General features: G+C 46.3%; 1 protein-coding gene across 8 annotated transcripts in view; it reads right to left on the bottom strand.

Moving 5' to 3' along the window:
- The window catches only part of FAT1 (FAT atypical cadherin 1), a 489,274-nt gene that overhangs the window by 423,737 nt on the left and 45,147 nt on the right, over positions 1-20,390 (bottom strand). For all 8 annotated transcript variants that reach the window (XR_014175910.1, XM_081959700.1, XM_081959694.1 and 5 more), the window contains exon 3: positions 12,198-12,512. Coding sequence is in view for 7 of the 8 variants with exons in the window: in XM_081959700.1 (XP_081815826.1) it covers positions 12,198-12,512 (315 nt within the window). In the remaining variant the exon portion in view is untranslated. The remainder of the gene's footprint in view (positions 1-12,197; positions 12,513-20,390) is intronic.

Genomic DNA, 20,390 nt, shown 5'->3' with positions numbered 1-20,390 from the left:
GACGCATACCGATCCACCTTATAATGTCATATAAATGAATTAGGAGTAGACCAGATAGCTGCCTTGCAGATCTCTTCCACCGAGGCCTGCCATATCCATGCCGCTGATGTAGCCGCGCTGCGCGTGGAATGAGCCGTAATGTTGGAAGGAGGTGGGAGATAATGCGTGATGTACGTCTGTGCAACGGCAGATGTGATCCATTGGGCAATCATGGATGGAGAAGCTTTCAGCCCTTTGTTGGTAGGGTGGAAAGATACGAAGAGGGCTTCGCTGAGTCTGAAGACTGCTGTCTTGGCGATGTAGATCTTAAGAGCACGCTGACATCTAGTTTGTGCCATTTGCGCTCTAGACTGTGAGATGGAGCAGGACAGAAGAGTGAGATCCACAGAGCGAATGCCGAATTCACTTTCTGGACAAATGCAAAGGACCATGTGGTCCTTCGATGCAAAGGACCACACGGTCTGGGTGGAATACACACAAGTCAGCCCGGATGGAAAGAGCCGCCAGTTCTGAAACCCTCCGCGCAGATGTTATGGCCACCAGAAATGAAGTTTTAAGCGTGAAGTGATGCAAGGAGGCCGACCTGAGAGGTTCGAAGGGCGGGTCAGTGAGAAAGTCAAGGACTTTGGTCAGATCCCAGGAGGGAAATCGGTGTATGACAGGAGGACAGAGATTAGAAGCCCCCTTAAGGAACCTGCGGACGTGAGGGTGCAAGGAGAGGGGTTCGTCTCGGTGAAGTGTGAGAACTGAGGAAAGAGCCGACACCTGCCACCGGAAGGTGTTCGGGGAGAGTCCCTTATCAAGCCTCCATTGCAAGGATTCCAATAGTTGGGAAACCGAAGCTTTCAGAGGGTCCTCTCCTCGAGACAGGCACCAAGCCATGAAGATCTGCCACGTAGATTTGTAGATTCTATTAGTGGCTGGGCTTGAATAGTTCGGATTACTGTCTCGGAAAGGTTAGCCGCTCTCAAGACCACCCGCTCAGCCTCCAAGTGGTTAAGCGGAGCCAGCGCAGGTCGGGATGGTGAATGGAGCCCTGATGAAGGAGGGACGGTATCATTGGGAGAAGCCACTGAGGTTCCACAGAAAGATTGACCATATCTGAGTACCATGGTCGACGCAGCTAAAGGGGAGCGATTAGAATGAGCTTGGCCTCCTCCTCTATCATTTTCTGAATCACCCTCTGTATCAGGAGGAAGGGAGGGAAGGCGTACAGGAAACCACGAGGCCACCTGCACTGTAGAGCGTCTGTCCCTTCCGCGCCTGGTGTTGTGTAGCAAGACAGGTACCTGGGCAGCTGTTTGTTGAATGCCGTTGTGAAGAGATCCAGAGTCAGAGTCCTGTACCTGGATGACAGCTGGTGGAAAATACGATGATTCAGGCTCCACTCTGCTGGATCAATCGTTGTGTGGCTCAACCAGTCTGCCCTGGCATTGTCGGACCCCATGATGTGTTTGGTGTGGAGAGATAGAAGGTTGTCTGTCCGAATTAGCACATGTGTTTTGAAGAGAGGTTTGGAAATGAAGGAGGGCCAGATGGATGGCCCTCAATTCTAGCCAATTCATACTGTGGGCTATGTCGGAATCGGACCGAGACCCTGAGCTACCTGATCTTCCAGGTGAGCTCCCCAACCTGCCAAACTTGTGTCCATCATAATTACAAGACGTGGAGGTTCCCTGAAGAAGGAGCCCTGAGCTATGGCTGGGGAGATCCACCAGACCAGAGATTGCAGAACCTCTGGAGTCAAGCTGACCTTCACTAGGGACCAGCTGCTGTTGGTCTTCTGGAATGGCAGAAGAAACCACTGAAGACAACAGCTGTGAAGCCGTGCCCAAGGGACAATGGAGAAGCAGGGGACCATCTTCCCCAGCAGTTGAGACAGCTGGAGAAGAGGGACCCGCTGTCTCCTTGGCACCTCCTTGGCAAAATCCCTGAGACTGCTCTGGCGGTCCTGAGACAGGAAGACCTTCCCATGAGAGGAATCGATGAGGGCTCCCAAGTGCACCAGGCAACGAAGTGACTCTCCTCCCGATTGATGGAGAACCCCACCTCCTGCAGCACTTGTAGGGTGTCCTGGAGATCCGGGAGGGCCTGGTTGCGTGACCTGGACAACAAAAGGATGTCGTCTAGGTAACATGCCTGGTGAGTAAGAACGGCGGCAGCGGGGAGGGGGAGAAATATCTTCCTGGTAGAGGGGATCCTCATCAGGGGTAATGCTAGTGCCACAATCTGAATCATCTCTACTGTTGGCCAAATTGTCTGTGCCCCTGGCATCTTCAGGCTGGAGAATGGAAGCCGCAGGGGAGGTCACCCTCCGAATCCGAAGATAAGTCAGGAGGGGGACTGGTGTGAACAGGCCTCTGGGCCTGGAATATGTGAGATTCAGGCGCTTGATCTTGGCCCTGGCCTTCTTTGTAGGGACCTAAGAGGCCCTCTCATCCTCCCGAGGGGATGGATTATCTAAGCCCCCCTGATTAGGCCTGGGTTCCTGAAAGGGGGCTCAGTGGGGGTATCTTCAGGAGCAGGCCTGCGCCTGTGGGCCCCAGATGAAGGGAGTTTGTTATTGGGAGCAGGGGCCAAGGAGACTGGGGGCAGTTGAGGCTCAGGATTAGGAGAGGAGGCCATAGCCTGTACTCACGGCTCTTGAAGAAACTTAAAATGGCCACCAGATGATTTTCGCACCCAAACAAGATGGCCACTGAGGCTTTAGAGCCTATGGGTCGGCGCCACGAGCTAGCTGAGGCCGCGAAGTACATGTGGGCGTTTGAGGCCCTGCGGCAAGTCTGCAGAGCCAAGGGCGAAGCCACGGTGGTCCAGCGGCAGCGGGAGCTCGGAAGAACGGCAAGTTGAGGTGGCTGCGGCTTTGCTTCCCAGCGGTGGCGGCTTTTGGAGGTTCCCTGCGGCATCCGACGGCTTTTGGCAGTGGCGGTCAGGGGCGCTGGAGGCAAGGAACAGCCAGGGGAAGGCAGTAGAGGCGGCAGCACTAAGCGGAGCCTTTAACGGCTATTGCAAAACTGCGCTGTTAGCCAGGGAGCCTCAGAAGCCCGTAGGCAAATTAGGAGGCAAAAGCCTCGAAGAAGCCCTGGCAATGTCTCTCCAGCTGCCCAGGGGCTATTGAGAGTCCTGCCTCCAAAGGTCCAGTAGGAGCTTATTCTCCGTTTCCAATTTAGATGAAATTTTGTTCTTTGAGTAAAAGCCAATTAAATCCAATTAGAATAGTCAATTATTAAATACTAGTTAAGGAGAAAGCGATTAGCACAGCCAGTTCCAATCGAACTGAGTCTAAAAAAGGAGGAGCATGCTCCTCAGAGGCGATGACATCACTTTGGTAGACTCAGTTCTATTGGTTACTGACTGAGTTAACCCATGCATGACCGCCGTCTCCACTAACTTTGGAGAAGGAGAATGCCATCTAATTAATTGTTAAAATACATAATAAAATTAACTATTTAGTAAATATGTATAGGGGAGCTTCCCCAAATGATAACTGTAATCCTGAATAGCTTGCTGAAGTGAGACTAACTTGTAAGGGGACTAATCATTTATCTTTTTATGGTCTTATCATTGGTAAATGGAACAATAATTAATGAAATATGAAGATATTGTTATCAGTATGATTCAGATAATTCCATTGTTATCATAATGGAAAGATTTGAAACTTACACTGGATTCCATAATGTTCTCAATCACATTTAACAAATCTATACTTGAATTAGATTTTCTGCTCTCTAATTGAATATCTATTTAATAGAAACCAACTAATGCAGGCAGCCTCTAACTGCACTGTGTCATAAGAGGCAACCTTTAAAAACTGTTCAGAATTGGCAGCTGATCCCAGGATGACCGTAATCTTATTAATTAAAGCAGATATTTATCCCCATTATACCTGTGCTGTGTCAATGCAATGGCTCCCACTCCATTTACGAAAGCAGCATGATTTGCTTCAAAGGCTTGCTTAGTGCCATTTTATTGTGCTACCTGGAAGATTGCATTTTCCTATATGTATCTTCAAACTTCATACTCCAAATACTCCAACCAGATTCAGGGAAACAACTACTAGAGTCAGAAATGGTACTTTAGTTATTGCATAATTTTGCATATTACATAAATATGGCATGATGTGCATTTTCTTATGTGTTATGGGTTGATACCCTGATTTGAAAATTGTGTCTGTTTAAATTCAGTTTATTTTTTAAAACTAAAAACTGTAGGGGAAATGATGCACATCTCCTTTTCCTAGCTTAGTGTGCCAGCAAAAGACATGTCCATTTGCATGCTTTCAAAAGGCTAGGTTGGCAGGATCTGGGGTAAGAATGGGAGCTCACTTTGTCACATGGTGCTTGAATCTCAAACTGCCAACCTTTCGGTCCCAAGCTTAGTATCTTAACTGCTTGTCTACCACTCTCTAAACTAAACTGAATGCAGTAGCTATTAGAGGAAAAATTATGTGGCGAATAAAAATAAATTTGTCCATTATCATCATTCACAATCAAGAATGCATAACAAAACACATTTCAGCTCAAGATACTTTTTTCTATAGGTATCTAGCAAAATCTATTGGTACTAGGCAAATGGATCTACAATTAGAGCAGATTTGACGCCAGTCCACTGAGAATGACCATTGGCTTACCTGAAGGGTCCTTTTCTGTACACCGCGGGAGAGTCCAAGCAATGGGGTTAATTCAGTCTGCTTGCCCTTAGGACTGAGGAACTATTTTTCCTTAAGCCACACCTCCTCCTGGTGTGCTCAATCCCCCAGAATTCTTTGAAGGAGTCAGTTCGTGCGGACGGAGCGAAGCGTCCAAGATGATGTACTGTTGACACGAGGAACCCGAATCCCGGCCTTGAGAGCCAGGGTGGGTTGGACTCTCCCGCGGTGTACAGAAAAGGACCCTTCAGGTAAGCCAATGGTCATTTTCCTGTACACCGCTTGGAGAGTCCAAGCAATGGGACATACCAAAGTTATTGTCCATCTGGGTGGGCAGAAGAAGGCTCCCGGGATTCGGTCTCTGACACAACCGCCTGGAGCACACGCCTGCCGAAAGACGCCTCAGCCGAGGCGAAAATGTCCAGTTTATAGTGTCGCACAAATGGAGAAGGAGAGGACCACGTAGCGGCCCTGCAGATGTCCAGGATCGAGGCCTGGGTGGCCCAGGCCGCTGAAGTAGCAGCACTTCGTGTGGAGTGTGCAGTGATGCCGCGCGGAACGGCCTTAGATTGACTTTCATAGGCAGTCGCAATGCAAGCGCGAAGCCACCTGCCAATTGTGGAGGAAGTGACCTTCTTCCCTAGGGAACCGGGCTGGAAGGAGAGGAAAAGAGCCTCCGACTTCCTGAATTCCGCAGTACGAGCGATGTAGACCTTCAGGGCCCTCCTGACATCAAGATTGTGCCAGGCTCGCTCTCTGGGATGCGACGGATGAGGACAAAAATTTGGCAACACAATGTCTTGCGCTCTATGGAACCATGAGTTTACTTTGGGGGTAAAGGTCGGGTCCAGCCTCAAAATGACCCTGTCAGGGTGGATGACGCACAGATCCTGGCGAACAGAGAGAGCCGCCAGCTCCGAAATCCGGCGAGCTGACGTGATGGCAATCAAGAAGGCCGTCTTCAGCGTCAGGAATCGAAGAGAAGTAGTGCGTAAAGGCTCGAATGGAGGGCCAGAGAGGGCCCGCAGGACCACAGACAGCTGCCAAGTAGGATAGCGATGAACGGTGGGAGGGCGAAGGTTAGAAGCGCCCTTGAGGAAAAGACGCACCTTCGGGATTTTGCTGAGAGGCAAAAGGTGGTCGCCCGACCAGACAGTAGACAAAGCCGCCACTTGGCGTCGAAGGGTGTTCGGGGCCAGGCCCTTGTTGAGTCCCGCTTGAAGGAAGTCAAGCACTCTGGGAACAGGCGCGGTCGTCGGCTCGATGAGCAGCTCCTCACACCACTTGGCGAAGGCGGCCCAGGACGCATCATAAATCCTAGTGGTTGAAGGGCGTCTAGCCGCCTGAATGGTGTTCACTACCTCCTCCGACAGGCCTTGGCCTTTCAGTTGGTCCCCCTCAAGTGCCAGACGGCCAACTGGAGCCACTGGGGCTCTGGGTGAATCACGGCCCCCTGGCTGAGGGAGATCTGGTCCGGAGGAATGCGCCATGGAGGAGACACCGACAGGTGGACAAGGTCGGCAAACCACGACCTGCGGGGCCAATGCGGGGCCACGAGAAGGACCTCTGCTCCCTCTGCGATGACTTTGGAGATGAATTGAGGAAGGAGAGGCAGGGGAGGGAAGGCATACAGTAGCTCGCGGGGCCACTTGCAACGCAGTGCGTCTGTCCCCTCCGCCCCCGGGGTGAAGAACCGGGAGTAGAAGCGGTCGAGCTGCTTGTTGTCCCTTGACGCAAACAGGTCTACGGCCGGAGTCCCGAATCTGTCGGACATCTGGTGGAACAGGCGAGGGTCCAGTTTCCACTCCGCAGGATCTATGGTCGTCCTGCTCAGCCAGTCGGCCTGTGTGTTGTCCACTCCGGAGATATGGTCGGAGCGAAGGGATTCCAGATGGCGCTCCGCCCAGTGTCCCAGGGACTCCGCCTCTCTCATCAGTGCCCTGGATCTGGTGCCGCCCTGGCGGTTGATGTGGGCCTTGGTGGCCACATTGTCCGTCATCAGAAGCACATGTTGGCGATGGATGGGCCGGCTGAAATGGCGCAGGGCCAGGCGAGCAGCTCTCAGTTCCAGCAGGTTGATGCTGTAGCTGGATTCCACTTGGGACCACTTGCCCTGAACAACCAGGGACCCCATGTGGGCTCCCCAGCCGGAGAGGCTGGCGTCTGTGGTGATGATCAACCTCTCGGGTTCCTTGAATAGGTGGCCCTTGAGGATGGCCGGAGACACCCACCAGCGGAGAGACCTCTTCACGTCCGGGGGAACTCGAATCGGCCTGGTAGAGTTGCTCCTGGATGCCCTCTGGTGCGGCAGCAGCAGCCACTGGAGAGACCTGGAATGCAGGCGGGCCCACGGCACGATGGAAATGCAGGAGATCATTTTTCCCAGCAGCTGCGACAGAAGGACCACTGGAGCCTGCCTCAAGCTCAACACCTTGTGGGTCATGGACCTTAGACCGGTCAACCTGTCTCGGGAAAGGAAAACCCTGCACAAGTTGGTATCTATCACCGCCCCCAGGTGTACAAGTCTGTTGGTTGGAGTGAGATGGCTCTTCTCTATGTTTAGAGAGAAGCCGTGATTTCTGAGGGATCTCATAGTGGTTTGGAGATCCCGAAGGGCCTGCTGCCTGGACGACGACTGGATAAGAATGTCGTCCAGGTAGCACTGGAGCCTTATGGGCCTGCGTCTTAGCTGAGCCGCCACTACCGCCAGCACTTTGGTAAACGTCCGAGGAGCGGACGAGAGGCCGAATGGAAGAGCTTTGTACTGGAAGTGGCGACCCGCATAATAGAAGCGCAGGAACTTCCTGTGCTGAGGACGGATGGGGATGTGGAGGTATGCCTCTTTGAGATCTATAGATGTGAGAAGATCTCCCTGTCGAATCCCCGCCAGAATGGACTGCAGAGACTGCATCTTGAACCTCCGGTAGGCGATATGCCTGTTGAGGTTCTTGAGGTCCAAGATGGCTCTCCACCCCCCCGAGTTCTTTGGTACCAGGAAGAGGATGGAGTAAAACCCCTTCCCCTCTTCGCCTTGGGGAACTGGTTCCACGGCCCTGATGTCCAGGAGATGACGGACTTCCTGGTCCATACGCTGCCTCTTTTGGGGGCAGGACGGGACAGGGCACCGGATGAAGGTCCGGGGGGGAAGGGACAGGAATTCCAGGGAGAGGCCTTCCCTGACTGTCTGCAGAACCCAAGCATCCTCGGCGTTCTGGGCCCAATGGGAGGCGAACAGCTGGAGGCGACCCCCGATGGGCGCCAAGCCCTGGCAGTCACTTTGACTTACGGAACGGCCTGTTGGAGGCCCCACCGCGGTTATACTTGCGGAAGCCGAACTGCTGCCTGCCTCTGTCCCGAAAAGGCGCTCTGTCTTGGGACCTGTCGCCCTGCTGGCCGAAGGACCTATTAGAGGGAGAGAAGGAAGAGGCAGAGGTGGAAGGCTCGGAGGCACGAAAGGACTGCCTCCTGGAGTAGGGAGCGGCCTTACGTTCCTGCTTTTTATTTAGAGAAGGTAGGATCTTCCTCTTGTCCTTGGACTCAATGAGGAGAGGATCCAGGGACTCGCCAAACAATTTGGACCCCTTAAAGGGGGCGGAAGCCAGTTTCCATTTGTTTTTCTGGTCCGCTTGCCAATGTCGGAGCCAGATCAGTCGACGGGAAGTTATGTTAGAACCGAGGGCCCTGGAGGCAAATTTGGTGGCATTGAGGGACGCGTCAGCGGCATACTGAGAGGCCGCGATTATTTTTGACACGTCCTGGTGGAGACGGATGTCTCCCGCCGGGAGCTTGTTTAGGAGCTCGCGCAGCCAGATCACAGAGGCCCTATTAAAAAAGGAAGCGGAAGAAGAGGCCCTGATGGCCCAGGCAGCCGCCAGATGGGTCTTGTGGCACGCCTTTTCCGCCTTCTTGTCCTCCGCCTTAAGGCCTTCCAGGAGGTCGGCCGGTAGCGAGGAGTTGGAAGTGAGCGCAGCGATGGGCGGGTCGACAGTGGGAAGGGCCAGAAGGTCCTCCAACACTGGCTCCATAGTATAAAGCTTCCTATCTACCCCACTGGGAGAGGATTGCGTGGCTGGCTGAGCCCACTGGCGCTGGATTAAGTCGAGGAACAGCCCCGGGACCGGAACCAGCTCTTGCTGGGGCGCTGGCACATCAAACATGACCGCATTGGGATTAGCCGGAGGGGCATCATCCGCCGGCGCGGTCGGCTTGGGCTTGATCCCCACCCTGGTGGCAGCCTTGACCTTGTGAAGGACCGATTTAAAAAGGCTGGGCTTGAAGAGACCCGCAAAGGCGGGCGCTTCGGGGGGAAGGTCCTCGTCGTCCGAGAGGCCTAGCACCTCCGGGTCAGGGTCCTCAATGGCAGAGGCCTCGCTGACCACCGAGGATTCCAGGGAAGGATGGCGAGCACGCTTGCTTGGGGGCGGAGCTGCCTGATCGGGTTTGGGACCCCTAGGGGCCGCTGCGGTAGGACTTTTAAATTTCATGGCCTCCGTGATGCCCTTGGCAATGGCGCGGGCCATTAGCTCCTGCATGCGGGGCGATAACTCCTCAGAGTCAGAATCGGGATCCAAGCCCTCTACTAGGGGGGGTGAAGCCTCACCCTGCATATCGTCTATGCTAGCATCCCCAGGGGGAGGAACCTGTTCACAGGCCCAAGAAGGGACCGGGGAAGCCGGCTCTACAAATGACCTATTAGGGGATAGGTCCTGGGATTCCACCTCCTCGGCGAGGACCGACTGGAGATCTTCCCGGGAGGGAGGGGCTCCTGAAAGGGACTGCACCCTGTCTGCCTGGCGTCTGGCCTTCTCGAATTGCTTGTCAAGGGCCCGCTGGCGCCTTTCAGCATCCTTGGCCTCAGCTACCGAAGGGGTTCTGGAACGCTGTTTCCCAGAGTTACCCCCACCACTCTTGCCCGCACCCCCACTCCCCGAAGAGGAGGAACCCTTGCTAGGGGCCTGCGAGGGGCTCGGCCTAGCGTCTTGGGAATCGGGAGGACTGGGCAGGTCCATAGTCAATGACCACACAAGATGGAGCAAGGCTATGATAAGGCAGAAGGATAGATATAGACTGGGTGCTGTAATGGGAAACAAAACGAAATGATCGTTAAATTGCCATATATACAATTAATCGAATCAATACTATGAAATCATCCCATGTTTCACACCAGTCGGAGGCCCAGGGGTAGGATTGGGGCCTGCACCGAGGTGCAAGGCTCCGCAGGAGAAGCAGGGAGGAGAATGACTATAGAAAAAATCAGTAGGCCTGCGCTTACTTAAGGCCTCCTCCCTGAGCCGGTATGATGACCGTTGGAATGGCACAGGAACCAGCGCCGCTCGCAAAAATAGACAAAGGGCGAAGGTGGCGATCCTAGCCCGAGAAACCCTTGCTAGGCCCTGCCACCTCCAGCGGCCTCCTGACAACGAGGCTGATGCAAAATGGCGGCCATGGCAGGGTGCGCTATTTTCGCGCCTAAAAATGGCCGCCGCAACAGCGTGGGGCTAAGGGAGAGCGAGGGGCGAACGCGCCTCGCAATGGCGACGATCGCCCACTCCTCCCTGCGGCAGAGGTCCTCTAGCAGGCCGGGGAGCGAAAAAAACTTCGACGAAAATAACAAACGAGGGGCCTGGGGACTTAGGAACCTCGCCGCTGCAGCCGCGCCGTTTTAAACGACAAGCGGCAGGCCTCCGAAGCCGTCCCAAGAGGATCGGCTGAGGGGCACCCCCCACCACCTTCCAGCTTACCTCCTGGCCTTCGAGTGCAGATTGTACTGAAGAAAATCGTAGAATTTAGGAGAGAAACGTCTCACGAGGTTGGAGGAATAGTAGAGAAAAACTTTAAACGCAATTTGAGAGTCCAAGCCAAAAAAGGATCAATTTAGCTCAGAGCTCTAACTAAATACGTCCAAACGGGCTGACTGAGGAAGAATTCTGGGGGATTGAGCACACCAGGAGGAGGTGTGGCTTAAGGAAAAATAGTTCCTCAGTCCTAAGGGCAAGCAGACTGAATTAACCCCATTGCTTGGACTCTCCAAGCGGTGTACAGGAAAATTAGTCATTTTCGATGCATATTGCAATGTAATGATTGCAGCCTTCAGGTAATTAACAACCTGTTCTTCACTTGAATTAAAGTGGTTCATATGGCTGAGCTCTTCCCTTTAAAGAAGCTTAAATCAAAGTCTTTTACTTTCATGTGGTACTTTCATTATAATAAAAAAATCAATTGATTTCATTTCTTAAAAATCCAAGGAAGCAGAATAAGGAATGTGTGCAAAACCTTCCCTCTCAATGAATTTGACCCCCAGTAGAAGACAAAGTACATTCAGAAAAAAAAAATAACAGAGGTATTAAAAGATAAAACACTGTTAAATCAAGTCCAACTGCTGATGACTTTGTGGAGATATAATTTTTATTAAAATATTGTCATCACATCAATGATGCAATTGTAATCTCCTTTATTTCCATGAAACTCTCTTTCCCCCACCAATTTTATATTCCAGATGGAAACAGAAGTTGCATTTTGTAATTTCATTTTGTAATTTCACCCAATGGGGAGGGGAAGAAATCCATGCAGAGGGAGAAAAATATGCCCATTGGAAACCAGGAGGCTGTCAAAGAGAAGAGGGAGCGTGCCACGCGGGCTTCTCTCAACTGCTGAATCCTCCACTTCGGCAAAGGAAGTGGGCGGGTGGGGCAAGCCTGGTGCGGAAAGGCGAGCGAGCGGTGATTGGATGGGCGGGGGAAGTGAGTGGGAGAGCAGGCCAGGGGAGGGAGCGTTCTGGTACGTGGCCTCCAGAGGACCCGTACACAAATCCACGCTGGATTTCTGGATCCGTTACGGTACGTACAGTACCTCCTGAAACCCACCTCTGCCCCTACAAGACAAATGAATAAGGCACACAGATGTGCATAGCATAGGTAGCACTGGGCAAAAATGCTTAACCAAACAGTTGCATGCACGCTTCGTGCATATTTCAGTTTAACTCACTGATTCCTTGACGAAAGAAAAATAAATGACAAAAGCTGTCTGAAAAATTAATGCAATGAGATTGCTAGATCTGTTGGATTCAAGGACCTAAACAATTAAATACACAAATACACAAGATTGCATTACCTACACAGATTTGCATTTAATCCTGATCTGGAGAGCACTTTACCACATGTACTTCCATATACTTATTTTCTGTGGCAAATTAAATCTAAGATATTTAAGTCTGTATTAATAAAACGGTATATATGTGTGAAAAAACACATACCAACCAGAATTCAAATTAGTGGCTGAAAATAAAATACTTTGAATGTCATGCTCTAAATTTTATTCACAACATGTTCAAATGCACTGTCAGCATTCCCAATAAAAACCGTTTTCCCCCCTATTGGGCCAATATATAAATCAGTTTTGCAATAGCAGTCCTAATATTGCCCACATATTTTTCATACAGGTACATAAAATCTCTCCAAGTCTCAAATGATTTTCTCCAGTTCAATTTCTATTTAACAATCCGAAGAATCAATTTGTAAATTTCACAAAATAACATCTGCCAGCTACTTACCAGTTTTAGGATTTATATGAAAGAATCCTTGTGGATTTCCACTACTAATCTTATAAGTGAGCTTTTCATTAGAGCTTGAATCTGAATCAAAGGCTTCAATCTGGATGACTGAAATGTCCTTGGGTGAGTTTTCCATAACTTCTGGGTAATAAACTGGCTGTGTAGTTTGTGGGGCATTGTCATTGACATCCCCAACTTCTATGTAGATTTCAATGAATGAAGACAGAGGAGTAACACCTTGATCTGTTGCATAAACAGTTAGCCAGTAATGAGAAGTAGTCTCTCGGTCAAGCAGATCAACAGTGAATATTGTACCTGTTTAGAAAGATAAAAAAGATAAGTTTTTAAATGCTTCTTCCCAACAGGACAGATCAAAAATATTTTTGTTACTCTGCAAAGAAAAAAACAGCTTCCTATATTTATATAAAGTGCAATGTTCAACCCTGTTAATTACAGATGGGAAGTAAAATGCAAATCATATTTAGTTATTATGAATCAACCTTGTAAGAAAGAAAAACCAGCACAATTAAAGGTATACATAACTGTCTATATGAAATATATCCCAAATAACATTTGAACTGCAAAGCTGTCAACACAATTGATCCATTCCCATTTGCAAAAGCAGGAAATAAGTACCTTAATGTGCAGTAGTACTATAAACAGGTTGCATACTCTTTAGAAACTCCTGGTTAATTCTTGACAGTTCTTTAGGAGGAGAATTACAAGCTTGTGAGGAAATAGTCCCTTGCATTTCTTGGCCATGGCTAACAATTCTAGCCAAAAAGCCGATTAACATACATAGTTAACATGAATGTCACCTGTGTTTCTTCTCATTGAAAGGAACCCATGAACTTCAATCTTTCCCCTTACTATTATCCTATTTATCAGATTTAAACAATACCTCTTCAGATGCATTAATGATAAGGTTGGAACTGATTTCCATGAGTTCAATTCCAAGTCATAGCAATTGTCTAGTGAAAGCCAGCACTGATTGACAGGTAAAGCAGATAAAGAGCCTAAAATCAGGCACTGGGAAATGTGCTTTCCTTTTAGGACACTTTGACCTAAGTTAAGGATAGCTGCCACTTTTTGGATGTTTAGAAGCTGTAAAAACTTTGTGTTCTAGAGCAGGGATCTGCAACCTTAAACACTCAAAGAGCCATTTGGACCTGTTTCCCACAGAAAAAAAAAACACCGGGAGCCATAAAACCTGAGTGGGCGTGGCCAACTTGACGTCACTCACTCCCACCCAGTCACATGACCACCCTAGCCATGCCTACTGAGCTGGTCATTAGGGCAGAGAAAAGGTTGTTAAAAAACATCCGGAATCACAAAAACCTTTTGACATACCGGGGTTTTTTTGGGACTGTAAGGCGCACCGGTGTATAAGACACACCAAGAGGTAAGTAAGAAACAAACGCTTTTGTCTTCCTGCGCCCCCAGGAACACTTGCAAGCTTCAGCAGGGCTGGGGGAAGGCAAAAATACTCCCAGTTTTGCAAAAAACAGGTGGAAAATGGGCTATGTTTTGCAAAAATAGGGGCATTTTTGTGAAAAACGGACCATTATTTTCAAAAATGGAATGTGGGGCGAGGCTTCAGGAGGCCAAAAATGGCTGTATTTGATGTATAAGATGCACCATTTCCATGCTCTTTTAGGGGGGAAAAGGTGCGTCTTATAGTCCAAAAAATACGGTATATATCTCTCTATTTATCTCTCTCCCCCCCCTCTACATCTATCTCTCTGTATCTCTGTCTCCCCCTTTCCTTCCCCCTCTCTATATGTGTCTCTCTCCCTCCCCCTTCTCTCTGTGTGTCTCTATGTCTCTTTAAGGCCGTGGCTGGGCGCTGCAGGCCGTCCCCCTTTCCATCAGCCCCTCCTACCGGGTCCCATTCCCACCCCACCAGCCATCATGTTAGTGAAACCGGCATCAGTCACGGCTGGGTCAGGCCATTATCTTGGGGCGGAGAGCATGTTGCATGTCCAAGCAACCAAGGCACGCCCAGCACCAATAAGGGCTGGAAGAAGCTCCAGCAAGAGTGAGGTGGCTGCTTCTCTATCCCACGCCCTTACTTTCTCAGGCCAGGCAAGCAGTGACTGGGAGCGGAGGGCAAGGCTAGCCAGTGGTGGGATCACCCAACAGGTAGCCACAGCAGAGGGTCCAAAGAGTTGCACACAGCTCCAGAGCCGCAGGTTACAACCTTTTGGCCACCAAAGACTGATTCCATGGATAGAGGTTTTTCCATGGATCAGAGGGGGTGTGCTTTCCTGTGTTGCATGCATCCAATGGATGGTGCTTCGCTTGTTTGTCTGGACCAGTTTCTGGCTTTCTATGGACCTGTACCGATCCATGGACCAGAGGTTGGGCTCCCTGTTCTAAACAGCATTTGGGACTTCAGTGCTGTAGAGAACGGATTACAGACTTTTTGCAGAAATTATAGATAGTATTTCAGTTATTTTATACAGTATTACTATTACTGTATTGGCTATGGGTTGGCTGCTTCCATAAAGGATAAAACTGACTACAGTAGTTTACAAATGTACAAATTAAATAAAAGTCAATAAATTAAACTACACATTCAGAAGATCTGGCTACATCCTTACATTAACAACTAACCATTCTCCATATTTGGTTTTCACTATGCTTCTTTGGAGCTTCAATCCCAATGCAGCAACACCAAAAAAAAAAATTAATGATCTTATTGGTTAATATTTTAAGTGTTCCCAATTCCAAAAAAATCTGACCATCATGTACTGTATTGAGCTATATCATGACAGGACTTTTAGTCACCGAGATTTCTAATCTTTTCCTCTTTTTCATTCCTTGCTATCTCTTTCCCATTAAAGCATATTTGAAAAAGAAAAAAGAAGAGACTATCTAATACGAAGATAGGACAAGGATAATAAGCATCAGGATTAACTCACTACAAGCAACATTAACTCTGAAATAATGGTTGGTTCAATTCAACCACAGAATCTTTTAAAAAATTGTTTCTAATCCTATCTTGCTTACTTAAAAAATCCACAAAAAACAAAGCAATTTTCACACTTAGTTTTAAATAGGTTTAAATTGAATTCAATTTCAAATGTTATTTTAAAAACGTCTGAATTACCACCAGATGTCACTGTAGAAAATATTTATAAAAGTAATAGTGATGAAACAATATGAAAAGGAAGTAAGCCAAGTAGTAACAGAAATTTGTATCCTGAACGTATTTTCATTTCTGTTCTTCATGCAAAAATGATTCAATTGTAAAAACTGCTAATTGCTTTGAATCATGCAAAGCCAAGTTTTTAATGCAGGTCAAATTGTCATTAATGTAACACAACCAATTCAAATTAATACTTGCATATTTTAATCACCATCTACTGTCGACTGCAAAACAGAAAAGCCTTTACATCCTACATACAATATAGATGTATTATCACTGATATACTATTACACTGTCAGATTTTATTCTCCTTTAGAAATTTTACAAGAGTACTTAGAAAAAAGAAGAGCATTTCAGAGAGAATTGAAGCTAGCAGGTATTCTCTGAATGAACTCGAGGGAACTGTGTCACAATGTCCATCAGCAGACCAGTGAAAAAATTATCACCTCTTTGATGTACAAAATATTTCCAGACAATCAGTCCAGTCAATTTGCAATTTTTATTCATTTCTTGCAATTAATTTCTCTCTGCATAATGGGGAAAACTAATGTGGTATAGGAGATCTTAACTGACAGGAAGAATGTTCTATATGCATGCCAGAACATCTCTTGAACTTCCCTTTGATCAGAAAGAGTAAGGTAGCAACTAATTTTCCAGCTATCTTATTAAAAGGAATAAGCATACATAAACTTAGTTGGAAAAGGTGGTACCAGACTCCTCCAGATTTTTGTTTTCTTTGTCCTAGTTCTTCTAGTGTTTACAATTTGATCTTATCAATGATTCCGGCTTTATTCTGAGAAAGCCAAATCACGTTGTAACCTAGCCAACCCAGTTGAATCTTGCACAGAAACTAAAGATGACTCACCTCTAGCAACAGATCCTGCCAATTATGTACTAACAAATAGCAACAGCCATGATGTTATTTTATAGAGTGGGAAATATTCAGTTGGAAAGTTCCACATGTTCAGCCTTATCCAAACATTTCTAATATTCACACCTATATATGACAACGGTACCTCAAATTTATAGTGGAGCTTAAACGTTTGTGAACCCTTTTCAATATTTCTGCATGTACATGACCAACTATATGAGATGTTCTCTGGATAATTCTTAAAACTTGATAAATAGAATCCAATTAATTGGAACATTATACCTGTTCATTGATTTATTAAGGAACATAATTCAACCCTTAATATTGACTTGGAATCTCACTATATAGGCAGCACTAATTCACATCATTTCATGATATTTTCTTTTAGTCCAAAATAAATTTATTATTTGGAGCAAGCTTTATCTGAAGGCAAGTTTCATCTGAAGGCTTACATACAGTAAGTATACATTGGGAACGCAAATAAAGGCCTTGTCAGTTAAAGGAGAAGATGGAAGAAATGATGGATAGAATGCGAGAAAACACACAAGAGTTCAAAGTTACAGCTTAGCTGCTGCAAAAGCTGTTGATCCTATAATTGCATCTTAAAATGGAAGATTCCCATTATGTCTAGCACAAGCAGAGAATTCTGGGAATCCTTTTTAATGACACCTTGCTTCTGAGTTATATGATTGTTGTCATATGATACTTCAGAAAGGAATTTAGTATTAAGTTAATAATTATTTTATGTCAACTCAGGTTTGTCTCCTACTGACTGGGTAGACAAATGCTCATTAGAATTTTACTGAATTGACTCTAGTACAATAATAATTTTTAACTCTTGCAAGGACATGCCAGTAATTCCATCCATTCCATCTACTTTTATCAACCCATCCTAATCTTAACCAAGCTTACTTCAAACGCCCAAATGGTCATTGTTTCAAAGCAGTAATATGTTTTTATTTGGTCCAGGACTCATTTATTGATTCTTCACTGAATTCTTAGTAGGTGTCTCTAACTCTATCATTCTCAGGCTCGTCTGTCATACTCCACAGTTGTATCCACTCTGTTCTAACCCCGTGAAAACATGGATCCAAAATCATATTAATCATTGTTATTCCAACGTTCTTAAAGTTCAACGTATTTCATTGTTTTATAACAAAGGGAGCTAGTCTACAATAAAAACACAAATCCTCAGCATACCATAACTACTGTTTGTTTATAATGCGAAGATGATCATGGTAAAAAGACAAGACAGGATTTTAGCTGGTTGAGACAGTAGTTGATATCTGGCAATTACATTACGAAGATGGAAGATCAAAGAATATCTAGAAATGCGGAACATTCTAGGATCACTTGGATAAATCTGCACTAAGGGTTAGCTAAACTCCAAAGGAATTAAATGATTGTGATGGGTATTGATTGCAACCATTATTATGAATGGGGCAGGAGAAATTAACAGGAATACAGAGAACACAGCCTAAATTGTACAAATTTGAAGAAATGTACAAAAATTGCTGCTCAAAGTAGCAGGTAGTGGGGGTAGTGACAGTGTAGTGCAAATCTGCAAAGAATAATCAGATAAATAGCTCTATTGAGAGAGTAATGCAAATAAATATTTAATCTTCCAAAGTTATACTATCAAACATTCAAAGTCACAGTGATGTTTTTGTCAAAATTGACACGTTAATAGGAAGATGATTTTGTTTAGGTAGGCAGACTCTATGAAATAGACCGTTCCCTTACCTGAACGGTCGTTCTATTGAGTACTGCGGGAGAAAATTATTATTACATTTTAAAGATTGCGTCATCATTATAGTCAAAGGATAGATGTTCAAATCTACAATATAGAGGGGAAAAATGTAATCACGATGCCTTTTTGTGCTTAGCATGACAGTAGATATTTTCATGCCTACTTTACATGAGTCACAATTTCTGATTACTACAAGAACCTTACCTTTTAAAAAAGGAAACAAAATATTATACTAGTAAAAGCAACATATATTGTACAAATATTTCATATTTCTCCTAATACATTCTTTCCCTCTTGTACAGTTTCCTTAAAAAATAAACACAAAACCTAGGTTAAGATTTCTCAGAACCTTTATAGAAGGCTGTATTCCTATGTTAATGTGTCTTTCACTTGTTGAATTAATTATTATCATAAGGAACTCCGAGCTGGCTAGCAAAATGAATCCTTTAGCCATTTTCTCTTGATAAAGGAAACCGCAAATGCAAAACAAACAATTTTTCTCTGCATGATGCTGTTTATAAATTTAACTCCAAGTCAGAAAAAAAATCCTCTTGAAGGAAAGCTGGAAACAATATTTAATTGAAGTATATTTAGAAACTTTTCATTTCTCTACAACTGCTTGATATTCTGGAAAACCACAAGTGAGGAAACAGGTTAGCAGACAGCTGAAAATCTGTCTGTTGCAATTCCTGCCTGCCCAGATTTTTGTGGTTTCTACTATTATTTCAGTCAGGAAATTAGTGAAGATCTGTTGTCTTCCAGGCCTTGTTTTAGGTTCTTCGCTTCATTTTATTTTGCTTTGGTCTTTTGTTCTGTTGTATATATACTCTTCTTTTGCCCTCAATCTTTCCCAGCATTAGGCTCTTCTCCAGTGAGTCCTTCATTCTCATTTGGTGGCCAAAGTATTTCAGTTTCATCTTCAGGACTTTTAATTATGCTTATTGCACTGTGTAGCAATGAAGGCTTAACAAAACTACTTTGTAGTCTCCACTGCGGTCTCAAATTAGCAGGCCGTGTTATGTCCTAAATGTTTCCTTTCCTGGCACCTCTTCCAACCTCTCCCCCCACCCCTCAAATACAAGGGTGCTCTTTAGTCGCCAAGGAACATCTATACTCAGCTTCAAGAGGTATGTATACTATCGTCTTCCTTGGATAAGGATAACCTAACTGCTGTTAGTCCATAATGTAAGTGGACAAATTCCAAAGCATGGATACTGGCCATTCATTTTATATTTTGTTTACTTCAGAGATTGAACTAAGTAACAAATTAAGTTCACATTTCAATTTTTGGCATACCAAGGCCTAAATCCGTGATGGCGAACCTATGGCACATGTGCCACAGGTGGCACTCAGAGCCCTGTCTGCGGGCACGCAAGCTGTTGCCCCAACTCAGCTCCATCCTCCCGCCATCCAGCTGATTTTCAGGCCTCTGCTGTGCATGCGTAGGGGATTGTGGCACTTGCGGGAGACACATGCACGTGTGGGGGTGGGCACGCATGCGTGGGAGTCGAGGGGAGCAAGGGAGAGTGTGCCACCGCAGCCCATTTTTGGTCTCAGGAGGCTGCAGGGAGGTCTACTAGGCCAAAAACAGAGCATGGGGGAGTCACATGTGCATGCGCGGAGTGGAGCGGGGGGGTTTCAAATGTGCATGCACGGAGGGAGCGGGGGAGTGTCACACACTCATGCGCAGGGAGCAAGGGGGTGTTGTGTGCACATTGCATTATGGGTGTGTGAGTGCACACACTTTTGACGCCTGATGACAAAAAGGTTAGCCATCACTGGCGTAAACAATTATTATCAGACTATCCTGAAGACTGACCTTCTGCAGTGCTAGAATTTACGTTAGGTCCCTTCTCTATGAGCACATTTTCTCTGAAATTATCTCCTCCCATTTCTGATATCCCTGAAATTTTTATCTTCTCATCCTTGGTATTTTATCATAAACAAAAATAAATTATCTCCCTCCTCCCTGCTTTTTCCTTTCTTTTCAAACCACCTTTTAACACATCCCTTTTTATTTATGTTTATCAAGTGGAAAAAATGGTTAGAGTCTTAAAAACCGAAGAGAAAAATGACTACAAAGAAATTAAATCCGCTGATATCTATGGTGATTGGTTTGTGTCTGGAAATGGAAAGAGTGAAATACGGAAAAAGGAATTAAATGGAGGGGAACTCTACCCCAGATGGCAAGATACAGAAGAAAAAACAAAAAAATTTATGGATTTAAAGAGAGAAATTTTGTTAGCAACATCGTTGAAAACACCACTGACAATTAAAGATAAGCTGATTAAGGAAACAGAAGAAGGGTATCAAAACTACATGAGTGTCTGAATAGCAATGAGTTGCAAAGAGGAGTCCATACAAAGTTGATTAAGGAGATGATTAGAGGCCTGTTACCACAAATGGCAGAAGACATGAGAT

This window comes from Natrix helvetica (assembly GCF_964273705.1).
Source record: "Natrix helvetica genome assembly, chromosome: 7".
Taxonomy (NCBI): Eukaryota; Metazoa; Chordata; class Lepidosauria; order Squamata; family Natricidae; genus Natrix; species Natrix helvetica.
Note: the sequence above shows the minus strand (reverse complement) of the source record. Positions and strands in the feature narration are given on the sequence as shown.